Source organism: Nerophis ophidion, linkage group LG17 (genome assembly GCF_033978795.1).
Source record: "Nerophis ophidion isolate RoL-2023_Sa linkage group LG17, RoL_Noph_v1.0, whole genome shotgun sequence".
NCBI classification, from domain to species: Eukaryota; Metazoa; Chordata; class Actinopteri; order Syngnathiformes; family Syngnathidae; genus Nerophis; species Nerophis ophidion.
This window is the reverse complement of record NC_084627.1, coordinates 36,495,461-36,514,110: the sequence shown is the minus strand read 5'-3', so window position 1 is coordinate 36,514,110 and position 18,650 is coordinate 36,495,461. Positions and strand designations below refer to the sequence as shown.

The following is an 18,650-nucleotide window of genomic DNA, read 5'->3' as shown; positions in this document are numbered from 1 at the left end:
CATAATCAGTGAAGTGAATATCAGTGCACACTAACAATGAGCCAGGGAAACCTCTTGAATGTTTAAGTGCATGGATGTGTGTGTGCCCTCTGAAATTATAACCCATCTAATCATTAATATAGTGATACGCGTGCAATGAAGTGTACATTATCTTTAACATTAGTACACACTAACAAGGAATAAGGTTACATTATGTTTATTTCTAATTGCTCAGCGTGTATATGCACCCCTGCGCCTTCCCCATCTGCGCAAAAGGAACCAATAGACATAAGTTAACTGCATTATCTATCGTTAAATAAGAATTAAAATCATGAAATAATGTTGGACCTTTCTTGTGACGCAAAGCAAAAAGTCTGGCTTGTGTAGTAGTTCTAAGTGGGTGTGGGTACTAAAAGCAGCTACAACTATATAATACAGCTAAAACAGATTGCCAGAATAAAGTGGGGGAGGCTGAACTTAAATTTGGTACATTTATTTCACATAGAAACGCAAGGCACTTAGTAGTTAAAAGGCAATAGTTTAACAGGAGCTCCGAATTAGAACCAGTACTTTTATTAAATACTCAAATATAATAAAAACACCAATGTTGCCACACTAAAAAAATACACTGTGTATAAGCATATGCGGTATAGCTCGGTTGGTAGAGCGGCCGTGCCAGCAACTTGAGGGTTGCAGGTTCGATCCCCGCTTGCACCATCCTAGTCACTGCCGTTGTGTCCTTGGGCAAGACACAATTACCCACCTGCTCCCAGTGCCACCCACACTGGTTTTAAATGTTACTTAGATATTGGGTTCACAATGTAAAGCGCTTTGAGTCACTTGAGAAAAGCGCTATATAAAAAAATATATATTTAATAATATATATGCTGAACAGAGAGAATTAGAACTCTTCACATTGGCCAGCGTTTGCAAAAGTGTGCGTTTCTCGGGACCAAAGTATGCGTTTGCGTGTGGACAGGAGGCCTGAACGCAGAGATAAGTATGCGTTTATTTAGCATCCGTGTTCGTGTCGACATGGCCTTAGTTGCGCTGACATTTAGTGCAAGCCAAAAGTTTGGACACATCTTCTACTCATTCAATGTGTTTTCTTTATTTTCATGACTATTTACATTGTTGATTGTCACTGAGGGCATCAAAACTATGAATGAACACATGTGGAGTTATGTACTTAACAATAAAAAGGGTGAAATACCTGAAAATATTTTTTATATTCTAGTTTCTTCAAAATAGCCACCCTTTGCTCTGATTACTGCTCTGCACACTCTTGGCATTCTCTCGATGAGCTTCAAACCACACCTGTGAAGTGAAAATCATTTCACGCGACTTCTTCTTGAAGCTCGTTTAGAGAATGCCAAGAGTGTGCAAAAAAGTAATAAGGTTATTAAGAAGTGAAGGATGGCTATTTTGAAGAAACTAAAATATAAAACATGTTTTCAGTTATTTCATCTTTTTTTGTTTAGTACATAACTCCACATGTGTTCATTCATAGTTTTGATGCCTTCAGTGACAATTTGCAATGTAAATAGTCATGAAAATAAAGAAAACGCATTGAATGAGTGTCCAAACTTTTGGTCAGTACTATATGTATGTATGTATGTATGTATGTATGTATGTATGTACGTACGTACGTACGTATGTATGTATGTACGTACGTACGTACGTATGTATGTATACAGGTTCAAAATGGGTAATGTTTTTTCTTTATGAGGAAATACATTTCTCTTGTATTCATGTTTGCATTTTAGATCCTTATCCACTAGCATGCTAACTTGCTTCAAAGTATGGTTACCAATCACATTTTTACAATAGTTTTAATTAGAATTGGTAGTACAATCCGCCGGGAGCTTTACAGAGACTTTTTTATTTGTTACATCCCCAATGTGTATAGTATAGGAAATCTGCTAGCAAGTTCCCACATTATTCCGTTATATGTTTTGTGTTGTATTCAAATGAATTATTTGTAATTAAATGTATGTATAGTTTAAAGCAGTGGTTCTCAAATGGGGGCACTTGAAGGTAAGCCAAGGGGTACGTGAGATTTTTTTAAGATATTCAAAAAATAGCAACATTTCAAAAATCCTTTATAAATATATTTATTGAATAATACTTCAACAAAATATGAATGTAAGTTAATAAACTGTGAAAAGAAATGCAACAATGCAATATCCTGTGTTGACAGCTAGCATTTTTGTGGACATGTTCCATAAATATTGATGATAAGGATTTCTTTTTTTTGCGAAGAAATGTTTAGAATTAAGTTCATGAATCCAGATGGATCTCTATTACAATCCCCAAAGAGGGCACTTTAAGTTGATGATTACTTCTAAGTGTAGAAATCTTTATTTATAATTGAATCACCTGCTTATTTTTCAACAAGTTTTTAGTTATTTTTATATATTTTTTCCAAATAGTTTAAGAAAGACCACAACAAATGAGCAATATTTTGCACTGTTATACAATTTAATAAATCAGAAACTGATGACATAGTGCTGTATTTTACTTCTTTATCTCTTTTTTTCAACCAAAAATGCATTGCTCTGATTAGGGGGTAGTTGAATTAAAAAAATGTTCACAGGGGGTACATCACTGAAAAAAGGTTGAGAACCACTGGTTTAAATAATCAACTACATATGGTTTATCTCCAGGTGAACTACATCCTTGAGTCACGAGCCAGCACCACACGAGCTGACTATTTTACCCAAAAGCAGAGGAAACTCAGCCGTCGAACAAGTTTCAGTTTCCAGAAGGACAAGAAGAGTGGCCAGTAGACAGGCTGGATCTATGCTTTTTCTTGATGTACAAACTACATATAAACACACAAAGAAGCCTTGCAAATGTTAAAGACTTGAAAGTAACTTACACCTTTGACAAACCTGGGGGGAGACGACTGCAAACATTATAGAGATTTTTAATGGACAAAACACACAATTTTGTTTAGATGCCATTTAAATGTGTGTGTTTGGAATACAAGATCTGAATACACCGTATGTCCTTTCTTTCAGATTTTACGTCATTAAAACGACAATTGTGTTTGAAATGAATTTGTACTGCAGGTGGCAGCAGACTGTGCACGGGGTGTGGTTACTGTAACAACCACTGCTTTTCATGAGAAACCGGGGGAAAAACAGTTGAATCCAAGAAAAGATGCAAAGGTGTACCCACTAGATCAGGGGTCACCAACGCGGTGCCTGCGGGCACCATGTCGCCCATAAGGACCAGATGAGTAGCCCGCTGGCCTGTTCTAAAAATAGCTCAAATAGCAGCACTTACCAGTGAGCTGCCTGTATTTTTTAAATTGTATTTATTTACTAGCAAGCTGGTCTCGCTCTGCTCGACATTTTTAATTCTAAGAGAGACAAAACTCAAATAGAATTTGAAAAATCCAAGAAAATATTTTAAAGACTTGGTCTTCACTTGTTTAAATAAATTCATTTATTTTTTTACTTTGCTTCTTATAACTTTCAGAAAGACAATTTTAGAGGAAAAATACAACCTTAAAAATGATTTTAGGATTTTTAAACACATATACCTTTTACCTTTTAAATTCCTTCCTCTTCTTTCCTGACAATTTAAATCTATTTTCAAGTATTTTTTTTTTAATTGTAAAGAATAATAAATACATTTTAATTTAATTCTTCATTTTAGGTTCTGTTTTTTCGACGAAGAATATTTGTGAAATATTTCTTCAAACTTGTTATGAATAAAATTCAAAAACATTATTCTGGCAAATCTAAAAAATCTGTAGAATCAAATTTAAATCTTATTTCAAAGTCTTTTGAATTTCTTTAAAAAAATTTGTTCTGGAAAATCCAGAAGAAATAATGATTTGTCTTTGTTAGAAATATAGCCTGGTCCAATTTCTTATATATTCTTACAAAGTGCAGATTGGATTTTAACCTATTTAAAACATGTCATCAAAATTCTAAAATTAATCTTAATCAGGAAAAATTACTAATGATGTTCCATGAATTATTTTTTTAATATTTTCAAAAAGATTCGAATTAGCTAGTTTTTCTTTTTTTTTTTTTTTCGGTTGAATTTTAAAGAGTCGAAATTGAAGGTAAACTATGTTTCAAAATTAAATTTTCATTCTTTTTCTTATTTTCTCCTCTTTTAAACCGTTCAATTAAGTGTTTTTTTCATCATTTATTCTCTACAAAAAACCTTCCGTAAAAGGAAAAAAAATGTACGACGGAATGACAGAAAAATACCCATTTTTTTATATAAATAGATTTATTTATTAAAGGTGAATTTAGCAAATTGGCTATTTCTGGCAGTTTATTTAAGTGTGTATCAAACTGGTAGCCCTTTGCATTAATCAGTACCCAAGAAGTAGCTCTTGGTTTCAAAAAGGTTGGTGACCCCTGCACTAGATGAATGTGTTGCAGGGTCACAATGGCGGCCTTATAACAACATCAACTAGAAAAGCATTCAGAAGGCACAGACCTCTGCCAAGCTCTATCTCTCAAGAGTAAAGAATCCTATCAAAAATACAGACAGTGATCCACATCACCTCTGAAATTACAGCTAAAAGGTTTGTACTAGAAAAAAAAACTTCGAAACCGTTAAAGTTTCGATTACGAATTTTTGTGCAATCCATAAAATAGCGTGCGATTTACTGAGACTGCTTGTGCAATTACAAAGTAATGGATTTTGCGTGTACTATACAAGACATCTTAATGTAAGCATATAACTGTAAATTGCGTCAAAATTCTGTTGACTGAGCTGCCATATTTTGACTGTAAAATCTACGGTTGTTGTTTTTAAAGGTCAATTACTGTAAATGGAAAAATGCTACTTTTTTTTTTTTTTTTACGGTCGAAAAACTGGTAGTTAAGTTGCCAGAATGAAAAAAGAATTTGTACTGTTTTATTATTAAAAATATAATGTTGTAAAAAACAATGTAAATGTAATAGGAAAAATCTGGCAACTAAGCTGCCAGATTTTTCAGTAAACCCCCCCTAAAAAAAAACAAAAAAAAAACTGGTTCTGTTCTTCAATTTACTGTAAAATGTTAAAAAAAAAAAAACATTTTATAGTAAAATGTTCTTAATGTAAAGTTTTTACTGTAAAATCGACAGTCTACATAAAACAATGTATGTTTAATAATGAAATCCAGAGACAAATTCATACATTTTTTACTGTTACAAGCGGCCCTGTGATGTGGCCCTCAATGAAAACCAGTTTGACACCCCTGAGCTAGAGGTTGAAATAAGTGTTTTCCTACTATTGGAAACCTTTAGTTGCGGTCCAGATTCCACAGCCTTCCTGCTAAAGTTGCTGACGTCCTCCATCGGTGTTGTCGAGGCCTGCTCTTCCATGCTCGGCTCGGCTTCCTGCACACGCCTGAAGTTGCCTCGGGATTCATTGTCCAGGCGGTCCGAACCGGTGGTGTACTCTCCAGTCTTGCTTTCGCCCAGTCTCGTGTGATAGTACCAAAAAAAAACATCCTCTATTCTACCGGTTAAAGGTGATAGCATAACTCGGAATATCCGCTTTTCAACACCATTGCTCGCTGCTATCTCAGCATTGTTGACCAGCAGTCCCCTCTTTGGTAACTTGGCTCGTTGTACGTATTTCTCACACTTTTTTCACCAGGCACCGACTTACAAAACACTTGGCTCTCCAAACACCACCATAATGACCCACATGAAAATACAGTAGCCTAGTAGAACTAAATATGAATTAAAAACAAGAAAGAGGTTTTATTTAACAAGAACAATGAATATTTTTTTAGCAAATTCATAGCAGTTTTATGGGGTACATGGTGTAATGTAAAGTGGAACCAGTACATGCCAGTCAAACCTAAGAGATACATGTAGACTGCACTATGATGGCAATATGACTTAAGTTAACAACACCAACATTTTAAATGTTCCATTGAAAATATACAACATTACACACGGCGCTCCAAAATCTATCAAAAATATTTTAGTAGTATATATATGTGTATATATATATATATATATATATATATATATATATATATATAGGCCCTGCCATGAGGTAGCAACTTGTTCAGGGTGTACCCTGCATTCCGCCCGATTGAAGCTGAGATAGGCACCAGCGACCCCAAAAGGGAATAAGTGGCAGTAAATGGATGGATATATATATATATATATATATATATATATATATATATATATATATATATATATATATATATTCACATATAGATATAAATATATACATACACATATATATGATTATATAAATACACACACATATATATATATATATATAGATACATACATATAATTATATATATATATATATATATATATATATATATATATATATATATGTATATATATATGTATGTATGTGTAGGGAAAATCACAAGACTACTTCATCTCTACAGAACTGTTTCATGAGGGGTTCCCTCAATCATCAGGAGATTTTTATTTTTATTTTATTTTTTATTTTTTCAATCTCCTGACGATTGAGGGAACCCCTCATGAAACAGTTCTGTAGAGATGAAGTAGTCTTGTGATTTTTCCCACACATACATGTATCGAGCACTATTCTCTGGATAATCCAATTAAGACACACATATATATATATAGATACATATAATTATATATATATATATATATATGTATATATGTGTGGGGAAAATCAAAAGACTACTTCATCTCTACAGAACTGTTTCAATCGTCAGGAGATTTTTATTTTTATTTTATTTTATTTTTTCAATCTCCTGACGATTGAGGGAACCCCTCATGAAACAGTTCTGTAGAGATGAAGTAGTCTTGTAATTTTTCCCACACATACATGTATCGAGCACTATTCTCTGGATAATCCAATTAAGACACATATATATATATATATATATATATATATATATATATATATATATATATATATAGTTTTGTTTTTTTTAAGACATGCATACCGGCCCCAGGCGCATTTTTATCGACCAATATGGCCCCCCGAGTTAAAATATTTGCCCAGGTTTGCTCATTTACACATTTCGAGAAAAAAAAATGTGTCTGGGGGCCGGTGTATCTATTTTTTTAGAAACACTAATCCAAAACCTCACAAAAATGTCTGATTGAATGCTAAAAACGTTGTGACAGACCACCTTAAAAAATTGAATGGAATTGTAATTTTTTAAATGAATAAGACACCCAGAATGTACATTAAAATAAAGAATGTGGGATTTACATTATTACCTATGAACAATAAAACACTGACTATTGACAACATGTGAACGTCACAGGCCCTCTCAATTTTGCCGACCAGTATGGCCCCTGAGTTAAAATATTTGCCCACTTCTGTTCTCCACCCTTTGTTCTTCTGACTACACGGAAATGAATCAGTCAAAGAAATCCAGAACAACAATATCAGGAATCATTTTATTATAAACTACTATGTACAAAGGTATATGTTTCACAGTAATTGTTTTTCATTTAAAGGTCCTTTTTTTCAATAGTACAGTATATTAGCATAGTTAATATTGAGTTGACAAAATAGCCTTATTAGTAAGACAACTAGAAATAAGATACCAGTGGCGTCATTAGGCCTATTTAAATTGGGCTTAAGCTACCTCAAAATGTTCCCAAAATATAATATATATGCTGTATATTTATTCTGTTAATGGAAAACCAGTATTTGTAAAGTATGGCACAGAAACAATATGTAGATGTATTTTTCTATTTGTAGCAGTAATGCTTTAAACATACTGCAAACATCTGTGTTTGTTATTGTACTAAAGGTATACTTAAAAAAAAAAAAAAAAAAAAAAAAAAAAATATATATATATATATATATATATATGAAATCATATTTATTTATAAGCCATTGTCAGCTGTTGGTGAAAATGTGTTCTCTTAAATCAGGGATGTCCAAAATGCGGCCCCGGGGCCATTTGCAGCCCGCAGCTAATTGTTTACCGGCCCGCTACACATTCTGGAAATGCTATTGCAAAAATCAAAAAGGACATTAAAAATATTGGAATGAGGTGAAATCTAACGAGAAAAAGTTGCAATGTTGACACAAAGTTGCCATGCAGGCTGTTTTTTTCTTTCTTTTGTCTTTATTTTACCATGTAAAAACCATCTTTACCATGAATTGATTAACGTGGACCCCATCTTAAACAAGTTGAAAAACTTATTCGGGTGTTACTATTTAGTGGTCAATTGTACGGAATATGCACTGTACTGTGCAATCTACTAATTACAAGTTTCAATCAATCAATTATTTATTTTAAATTTTTTTGCCATTGCTCCAAAAAAAAATAATGACAAAAAAATCCACGTTATAATGAATTATTTTCAAAGCTCCAATTAGTTCAAATATTTCATTTTAAAATGTTTTATGTGGTAAATATTGCATATATTGTGCAGTTGCCATATAAAATCTAAGTTTTCTTTGACAAAAGAGCATAAAACAAACAAAATAACAGTTTAAACGTCAAATCGACATATATATCTGAAGTTGATCTCGCAACTTAAGTGTTGAAAGTTAAAAAAAACAAAAAAACTAATAAAAATGTATCATTTTCTGAGTGGGGCACCTTTTAGATTCCAAATATACTTAGTGGTATTTTATTTATCTTTTCACTGTGATTACTCAAAAATATAAAATAATAAAAATCAATGGTGTCCTTCATTATTGATTTTTTAGGGCTCTAATTACTAAATACTGCATATTTCAGTTTTACTATGAAAAACAAAGTTGTTTTTGACAGAAATGCCATAAAACCTTTTTTTTTATTTTTTAAGTTGATAGAGAGATTTACTGTAAGTGTTAAATAAAAAATAATAATACAAATTTGACTTATTTTTAACATTTTATTAACTGAGACCCTTTATGGTCCCCGGGACCCCTAAAGGTAAAATACATTTTAAAAATACATATATTTTGTTACGGTTTGAAAATGAAAAATATCAAAATGGGACCCCCGTGCTTTAATTTTTACGTGTGGAAAAAGTGGAAAAAGTTTGGACACCCCTGTCTTAAATGTACGTTCATACGCATCTACTGGATACTCGGAGCCTCCCCTGTCTTTAAAACCTAGTGACGCCTCTGGTGGCTACATTGCTACAATACCTCCATTCAGTCATGAACTCATGCAACAAAGGAGTCACCGTCGTGTGAAATCAAAAAGACATATAAATCAAACTGTCAACGCCCCCCAAAAAACACTGACCTAAAATGTTTGATGTCAATTATTGAATCTCCATGTTCCGTAGTATTCATACTGCTTATTTTTCATAGTGTATACATAACAAGGTGGACCAATGGAGATGTCAATGTTAATTAGAAAGGCAGCTTTCAGTCCAGTATTTCTTAAGTCAGGCAAAACTAAACCATTTTCGTCAATATGTTCATCATTGTGATATATTTCTACATAGTATAATATAGTATGATATGAATTGCACATTTTGTAGACCACTCTCCGCGGGTACAGTATATCTTGGCTATTTTAAATTACGTCCATAACGCAGACATGCCGCCTCTGCTCCAGACAATCGCATGCGTCTAACTTATGTCATCACAACATCCTGTTTTGGCAGTGCTGTTTCAAAGTCAAAGTCTTTCAGCCAACAGCTGTAAGGGTTTTTTTTTCTGTCTATATACTCTATCTGCTGTATATAATATCTTTATTTTCTTTTTCCGTCTATATACTCTATCAGCTCTGTATAATATCTTTATTTTCTCTATATCATTTTTTCCGGTGGCCAAATTTTCGGTACATCACTAGTAAGTAATGCATGAAAAATAAGCTATATATATATATATATATATATATATATATATATATATATATATATATATATATATATACATATATATGTAATCTATATGCATATATACGTATATATGTATATATACATATGTGTATATATATACATATACGTGTGTATATATGCATATATTTATATATATATATATTAAATGTGTTTTCACATAAAAAAGTGTGGCGGCTTTTATTTGCCGTGGCGGTGTGTCACGATCAATTACATGTCGGGGAAACCCTGTGTTTATACATACATATATATATACACACATATGCATACATATTATAAATGTATGTGTATACATATATGTATATGTTTATGTATGTCTATTGGCATATATATAAAACATATATAAACATGTATATATATATACATATATACACATATGTATGTATGTATATTTATACACATACATATATAAAATATATACATATGTATATACATATACACGCATGTATATGTATATATATATATGTACACATTGGTATATATACACATATATATACACTGATATATATAGATATACACATATATATATACAATATATACATACATACATACATATATGTATATATATATATGTGTGTGTATATATATATATATATATATGTGTGTATATATATATATATAAATCGGGCCCTTTCTTAATTCATTTAAAATACACGAGTAAGTAATAACCGGTGAATTATCATGATGAATCCAAATTCAAATGTGCGATTAATCTAATTATAAAAAAAATTGGTTGACAGTACTAATATATTAGCACTATGATGGCAGCTGATTGAAAATGTGTATGCATTTTAAGCTTCTGACTGACACCACACTTACGTTTTCGGGAAGGTTCAATTAGTGTCAATTACAATATTTTACAGTACTCTATGTTCTACAGTAATATAATGAAGCACCACAATTGGGATCAATAAATCCTACGGCTGCTTTGCATAGTATTTCTCTCGTCGAAAAGGAAAAAAATACACATTTTCTTCATTAAACCCCAAACATGAGGTCATCCCTCATGAAGAAAATATGCTGTAACAGTAAGCGGCCAATATAGAGATATATCACTATCAATATTTGTCTAAAAAAGGATGTACGATGTAAAAAAAAAAAAAAAGTACTGTACAAAATTCGGATAAAAAATATACTGACGAGCCAAAATAACCAAGCAGACGTGTGTGTCTGCGTGCTCCGTACACATCTACTGTACTGTATGTATGTATACTTTATGTAAATATGAATCTAAATGATATCATCCAGGAGATGCGGTGTGCCAACCCAGTCCAAAGTCCTTGGCTCAGAGGCAGCCATAATCATGCACATAAACTGTTTACCTGTCCTCTTATCAATTGGATAAATAGTAGTGGGGGTGAACCTTAGGTTATTTTCCACAAACTCACAGAGCTGCTGATACACGTTCGGGTATTCATGGCGTAAGAATACTCCTCGAATGCGTAGTTCTCGTTGTATGTTGATAAAACAGATCTCTCTGGCTTTCCTGCCCTCTTCTCCAGCTTTGTCAATATCCGTGGTTCCCGGTGGAGGTGTTAAGATCAGGGTTTCCATCTCAGCCTCTTTCTTGTAGACCTTTCTGTCGGGGCTAAAAGAGGCCAGAGCAACCTTTGCATATTTTCGGACTGCTGGAGCCTGGTTCCTCGGCGAAGGCCCATCAGGCAGCTGCTCACCCACAGCAATGGATACATTCAAGATAAAACATTCGTTTGGGTCATATTCTTTCCCAGCTTCTTGAAGCTCTTTGCAGTAATCACCAAGGTTGTCCTGAAAACTCTCGAGCTCTCGGAGGGACAGGTACGTTGGCGACATAGGCAGACTATTCAGGCCGGACTGCAAAAAGTTACTGGAAGACATTGTGTTCGGGAAACCAAGGAAGAGAACTCCTCTACCTCGGGAAAGGTAACCGACTTTGGCAAGTCGGGAGAAGGCTTTGTGGACTTCAATAGTCTCACGACAATGTTTGATGATATGTCGACATGAGCTGCCAATTCTACCGTACACACAGCTTTCTTTATGAATGTCCCAGTCTTCTCTTCGGCAGTTGCGTGAACAGTAGTAGGTGTAGCAGCTGTGGCAGGATTTAAAGTAAAGGCAAGCGTTAAACAGAGTTTCAGTTCTCCGGCATCTGTTATTTGAACACATCATTGTGTCATCTTCATCTGGGCTCTGATCTGGGGAGCACTCATCCGCACTCTTCATCGCATCACTTGCTCCATCCATATCTTGAAAAGAATCAGGATTTACCCTGATGGATGTTGGCTGCTTGTCAAGGGGGGGTGGTCCTTCTGTAACAGCCACTGAACATTTTCTGGACAAAGACACCGCCTCTTCCTCGTCAATTAACTTCTTCAGCTGATCTAATATGTCCTCGCTTGCCCTTCGACTGGGTGGTTTGTAGTCAGTAACAAGATCAGCCAGCAGCTCATCAAGTTGTTCAAGGCTTTGCTGAAGAGAGCCACTGTCATATGGTTTGTCTTTGGTTGAGCCTTTCATGTCACGCTGACCCAGTTCTGGGCCTTCACTGCCTCTAGAGTCCAGAATGTCCCAGCTGGCAGACCGTCCTTCAGTATTCTGAAGATTACCTGTTCGAAAGTCATTATCAGTGATTGTAATCTCAGGTGTGACTACCCACTGTTTGCTCGTGTAGTTCTTTGATGTCTGCGGGGGGCTTTGGTCAATTAAAGAGTTGTCAGACATCGATAAGGCCGCATAACGTCTTGGTGAAGTAGAGAGATTGACGACGACTGGCTGCGGTTTATCATCTGAGGTGCGTGCAGGTTTTCTTGGCGCCAGATCGTCATAGCTCTGACGCCGTTGTACAGAAGGAGGTTGTTCCCTCTCCGTACGGGAATTGAGAATATCATCTAACGACCTCGAGTAGGATTTCGAATCGGTGTCAATTCTTTGAGGCTCTGCGGAAATATTAGAATACCACGGCATTAATAGGGATTCTTGTTTGACTCTGGTTGGAGTGACATGGGTCACATAAGACACAGGATTAGATGAATATCCGGGAGCATATGAAACATAACCATCGTCTGTTTGTGGCGGAATGACTCGGGCACTTTTTTGGCTTTCTGTGTAATATGCCCGTGCTGGGACATGGTGCTGGGGCGGCATGGCATGTAAGTCACTTGGATAATAAAACCGTGGCGGGCCGGTCTGAACTTGATAGGACCTTGGATCATCCCCATAAAATGTTTTTGCTGGTAGTGGTTGTATGATATATGGCCCTGGATCATTTGTCGAATAGGATTTTGGATAAGTTAACTGTACGGTGTATGGATAGTGCTCCATTTCAGGATAACTCGGTCTTGTCCCCATAGAATGAGCTGTTTGACCTCTTTTGTCATGGACAGATTGCACTTTGGAGGTTTGTCCTGGTGTGTAAGGATCATACAAATAAGAACTTGGCTGAGGGGGAACAGTGGTAACATATCTACCAGGATCATCTTCATAAAAGAATTGAGTTGGCATGTTTGGACTGGAATGAGCTCTGTTTTCTCTTTGATAACTCGATGGAAGCATCATTTCGAAAGGACCTTCCACTATATGGTTGTATTTATTTGGCAGACTACAGGAATATTGAGTAGTTTGCCGACTCTCTCGACCCAATGAGTCGGTGGGAGTTGGGGTTCTAGAGTAGGAGAAATGACGGGGCACGGTCAGGCTCCGACCCCCCTCATTGTGGTACCTTTGCCAAGGTATGTCCATTGATGAAATTGGCTGTTTCTGTCTAGGATGATGATGCAATGCTGAATTATTTGGTTTAATGTCCACCCGACACCGAACATGATGACTAGTTGGTGGTTTATCCAGCAATGCCTCCGCATAATTATCAGCAGAATAATGAGGGGAGTGTCTGTTATCAGTCATTTGAGGAGGAAGTCGAACAGGATACACGTCATGTAAATGTTTTCTATTTGGTGCATAGCGGGACTCCTTACTCAGTGATATTTCAGGTCTCCAGTGAGCAGTCCACCGAGACTCCCTGCCCTTTCTCGCTGAGGATGGGGACTGAAATGATGCAGGAGTCAGACTGGTTTCCACCCAAGGGGCACTTTTTGACCTGTTCTTTCGTTTTTGGATATGGACAGCAGGCTGATGATCTTCATCCATTGGTTGAGATGGTACCCTATGGCTGAAAATGTCCGGAGCAGAAAAGCGGTACCTCTGTTGGTGGCCCTGGGCATTCCAAACAATATCTGGTTTAGTGCCATGCCTATCGGTTCTCTTCTTTGGGGAATGCATCGAGTAGTTCTTCTGTTTTGGCAATGATTTATATTCAAAGGTACGGCAATGCCGCTTACTGGCCTTGCTGTTGGTGTCTTCCAGTGTGCTGAAATCAAAAGAATTACATTCTTCTTGCAAGGATTTGGAGAGTGGAGAAAGGGGGCTAACTTTTATGTCTCGATGCACACTCGATACCAGTAAATCAGGTGGTCCTGTAAGTGTCATCTTAAAGGGACTTCTTTAGTTTTCTCCATTAAGCCCAATTGTTGAAGACGTTGCCTAGAAGATGCAGAAAAAAAAGTGAGAATGTAAATAACAATCATGGTAAATAAATACATTCAATATAATTTATCAATGACAAAGGGGATTCTTTGACAAACAGTACATTTAAAAATTCATCTTAATCACCTTATTATCAAAGTAGATGAATAAAATGAGTTGAGATGGAATGTGCAATGGAATGTGATTCCCAGAGCCCAAAAAAAGTCTGCGGGCTGTAGAGCGTTTTCTTTTCGGGCTCCAGTACTCTGGAATGCCCTCCCGGTAACAGTTAGAGATGCTACCTCAGTAGAAGCATTTAAGTCCCATCTTAAAACTAATTTGTAAACTCTAGCCTTTAAATAGACCTCCTTTTTAGACCAGTTGATCTGCCGTTTCTTTTCTTTTCTCCCCTGCCCCCCTCTCCTTTATGGAGGGGGGGGGGGGGGGGGGCACACAGATCCGGTGGCCATGGATGAAGTACTGGCTGTCCAGAGTCGGGACCCCGGGGGGGGGCTTGGGGTGGGTTACCCATCACTCTGCCCGATGCACAGAAAATCTACAACAACAACAACATTTGATAATTTTGCTTATATATATTTATATCGGGGTGCTGGTTCCTCTCTTTAAGAAGGGGATCCACAGGGTGTGTTCCAACTATCGTGGGATCACACTCCTCAGCCTTCCCGGCAAGGTTTATTCAGGTGTACTGGAGAGGAGGCTACGCCGGATAGTCGAACCTCGGATTCAGGAGGAACAGTGTGGTTTTAGTCCTGGTCGTGGAACTATGGACCATCAATGATTTGACTGATGAACATTATCACATAAATTATTCAGAATTACGACAAATAAAGATGTAATATTATTAATCGCAACATGTAAGGAACAGTGTGGTTTTCGTCCTGGTCTTGGAACTGTGGACCAGATCTATACTCTCAGCAGGGTCCTTGAGGGTGCATGGGAGTTTGCCCAACCAGTCTACATGTGCTTTGTGGACCTGGAGAAGGCATTGGACCGTGTCCCTCGGGAAGTCCTGTGGGGAGTGCTCAGAGAGTATGGGGTATCGGACTGTCTTATTGTGGCGGTTCGCTCCCTGTATGACCAGTGTCAGAGCTTGGTCCGGCAGTAAGTCAGACCCGTTTTCTGTGAGGGGTTGGACTCCGCCAAGGCTGCCCTTTTTCACCGATTCTGTTCAAAACTTTTATTGACAGATCTTCTAGGCGCAGTCAAGGCGTTGAGAGGATCCGGTTTGGTGACCGCAGGATTAGGTCTCTGCTTTTTGCAGATTATGTGGTCCTGATGGCTTCAGCTGGCCAGGATCTTCAACTCTCACTGGATCGGTGAAGCGACCGGGATGAGAATCAGCACCTCCAAGTCCGGGTCCATGGTTCTCGCCCGGAAAAGGGTGGAGTGCCATCTCCGGGTTGGGGAGGAGACCCTTTCCCAAGTGGAGGAGTTCAAGTACCTAGGAGTCTTGTTCACGAGTGAAGGAAGAGTGGATCGTGAGATCGACAAGCGGATCAGTGCGGCGCCTTCTGTAATGCGGACGCTGTACCGATCCATTGTGGTGAAGAAGGAGCTGAGCCAGAAGGCAAAGCTCTCAATTTACCGGTAGATCTACGTTCCCATCCTCACCTATGGTCATGAGCTTTGGGTTATGACCGAAAGGACAAGATTACGGGTACAAGCGGCCAAAATGAGTTTCCTCCGCCGGGTTGCAGGGCTCTCCCTTAGAGATAGGGTGAGAAGCTCTGTCATCAAAGAGGAGCTCAAAGTAAAGCTGCTGCTCCTCCACATCGAGATGATGAGGTGGTTCAGGCATCTGGCCAGGATGCCACTCAAACGCCTCCCTAGGGAGGTGTTTAGGGCACGTCCAACCGGTAGGAGGCCACGGAGAAGACCCAGGACACGTTGGGAAGACTATGTCTCCCGGCTGGCCTGGGAACGTCTCAGGATCCCCCGGGAGGAGCTGGACGAAGTGGCTGGGGAGAGGGAATTCTGGGCTTTCCTGCTTAGGCTGCTGCCCCCGCGACCCAACCTCAGATAAGTGGAAGAAGATGGATGGATGGGATGCTTATATTTAGTGTCTGGGCTTGAAAGTTGATCTTGTTACTCTTAACACATGCCCAATGTTAAGCTGGTATCTTTATTTTGTTTTTATTGCAACAATGGTAGAAAAAAACACATCACACAGGCAGAGCCAAAACAAATTCCCCCGCACAAAAACAAATGAGATTTTACGTAACAAAAGAGCAACAATTCAAAAATATCACCTATTTTAAAAATAATTTTGTTCATGAACCCATCTCCTTTGCAACGGGCGAGTGCGAGTGTAACTGAAGCCAATCTATTGTAAGTAAGTTGCTGGCAAAGCTGGAGCCTGCCTGTGTTTTAGCTCATTGGTAGTATGCTGCTCTCATCGGTTCAAGCCGACGAAGCTAGACGAAGCTGAGCTGTTCGGAGCTATTACAGTATTTTTTAGGCTCCTTCAATGATTCAGAGTTTCACTTTTTACCTGAGCTCTTGGAGTGCGTATCCTGTTTTAAAAACTGTCTGTCCTCAAATTTCCCCCAGATAAATTCAAACAACTCTGATAAAAAGATCTCCCTGATCAAGAACTGCCTTGGTGCTCTGGGTGCATCTTGTAAAAGTAGCCTCGGAATCCTTGGGCTTGAGTTGGATCAGTCCACGTCTTTGGAGGGTCACTGTCGTCAGCTGACCAAAAACTGTTTTTATCATCTCTGAAATATTTCTAAAGTGAGAAATGTGTTGTAAAAATTGGATCTGGAAATGATCATTCACGCGTTTATTTCGTCTCATGTTGACTATTGCACTTCTCTTTTCACCCTTTTCAACATGTCAACACTAAGGAAACTTCAGAGTGTACAAAATGCGGCTGCCAGACCTTTGACCGGTGCACCAAGAACAGCTCATATCACCCCCATTTTATCCAGTCTTCATTGGCTTCCACTTAAATTCCGCATTGAATTTAAGATGTTAGTCCTGACATTCCGTGCATTGTAGGGAATGTCTTCAGGGCGCAGCCTCCGGTCTTCAGGCCAGGGTCTTCTAAAGATCCCAAAAATTTGTTTTATAACCAGTGAAGACCTGGCATTCCAGGCTATTGCTCCCAGACGTATTCAGTGGCCTAGTGGTTAGAATGTCCGCCCTGAGATCGGTAGGTTGTGAGTGCAAACCGAGTCATACCAAAGACTCTAAAAATGGGACCCATTACCTCCTTGCTTGGCACTCAGCATCAAGGGTTGGACTTGGGGGTTGAATCACCAAAAATGATTCCCAGGCGCAGGCACCGCTGCTGCTCACTGCTCCCCTCACCCCCAAGGGGGTGATCAAGGGTGACGGGTCTAATGCAGAGGAACAATGTTTCCACACCTAGTGTGTGTGTGTGACAACCATTGGTACTTTAATTTTAGACTCTGGAAGAATTTGCCCCAGTCCCTCCGTGATCTTGACCGTGTTGAAACTTTTAAAAAACATTTAAAAACTTCTCTTTTTAGTAAAGCTTTTAGTTAATGCACCTTTTATTTATTTAGGAGGAGAAAGTGGTAGAGGAAGAGGAGAAGGAGATAGAGCAGGGGTGTCAAACTCATTTTAGATCTGGGACCACACGGAGAAAAATCTACTCCAGAGTCGGCCGGACTGGCAAAAACACGGCACGATAAATTGTACAAATCATAATCCATCCATCCTTCCATCTTCTTCCGCTTATCCGAGGTCAGGTCGCGGGGGCTGCAGCTTAAGCAGGGATGCCAAGACTTCCCTCTCCCCAGCCATTCTGTCCAGCTCTTCCTGGGGGATCCCGAGGCGTTCTCAGGCCAGCCGGGAGACATAGTTTTCCCAACGTGTCCTGGGTCTTCCTCGTGGCCTCCTACCGATCGGACGTGCCCGAAACACCTCCCTAGGGAGGCGTTCAGGTGGCATCCTGACCAGATGCCCGAACCACCTCATCTGGCTCCTCTCCATGTGGAGGAGCAGCGGCTTTAGTTTGTGCTCCCCCCGGATGACGGAGCTATCTCTCTATCATCCTATCTCTAAGGGAGAGCCCCGCCACCCAGCGGAGGAAACTTATTTCGGCCGCTTTTACCCGTGATCTTGTCCTTTTGGTCATAACCCAAAGCTCATGACCATAGATGAGAATGGGAACATAGATAAAGGTATATTGAGAGCTTTGCCTTCCGGCTCAGCTCCTTCTTCACCACAACGGATCGATACAGCGTCCGCATTACTGAAGACGCCGCACTGATCCGCCTGTAGATCTCATGATCCACTCTTCCCCCACTCGTGAACAAGACTCCTAGGTACTTGAACTCCTCCACTTGGGGCAGGGTCTCCTCCCCAACCCGGAGAAGGCACTCCACCCTTTTCATGCCGAGAACCATG

The 18,650-nt window shown here is 38.4% G+C and overlaps 2 protein-coding genes across 3 annotated transcripts in view; one reads left to right on the top strand and one right to left on the bottom strand.

Moving 5' to 3' along the window:
• Positions 1 to 3,037, top strand: part of mapkap1 (MAPK associated protein 1) — a 55,414-nt gene extending 52,377 nt beyond the window's left edge. For both annotated transcript variants that reach the window (XM_061876873.1, XM_061876874.1), the window contains one exon: positions 2,646 to 3,037. In XM_061876873.1, the coding sequence (XP_061732857.1) occupies positions 2,646 to 2,768 (123 nt within the window). In that variant the 3' untranslated portion in view covers positions 2,769 to 3,037. The remainder of the gene's footprint in view (positions 1 to 2,645) is intronic.
• Positions 3,038 to 10,208: 7,171 nt separating this feature from the next.
• ajm1 (apical junction component 1 homolog) overlaps positions 10,209 to 18,650 on the bottom strand; it is a 32,269-nt gene continuing 23,827 nt past the window's right edge. Inside the window, exon 2 of the mRNA XM_061877240.1 lies at positions 10,209 to 14,270. Coding sequence (XP_061733224.1) covers positions 10,986 to 14,216 — 3,231 coding nt within the window. The 5' untranslated portion in view covers positions 14,217 to 14,270 and the 3' untranslated portion in view covers positions 10,209 to 10,985. The remainder of the gene's footprint in view (positions 14,271 to 18,650) is intronic.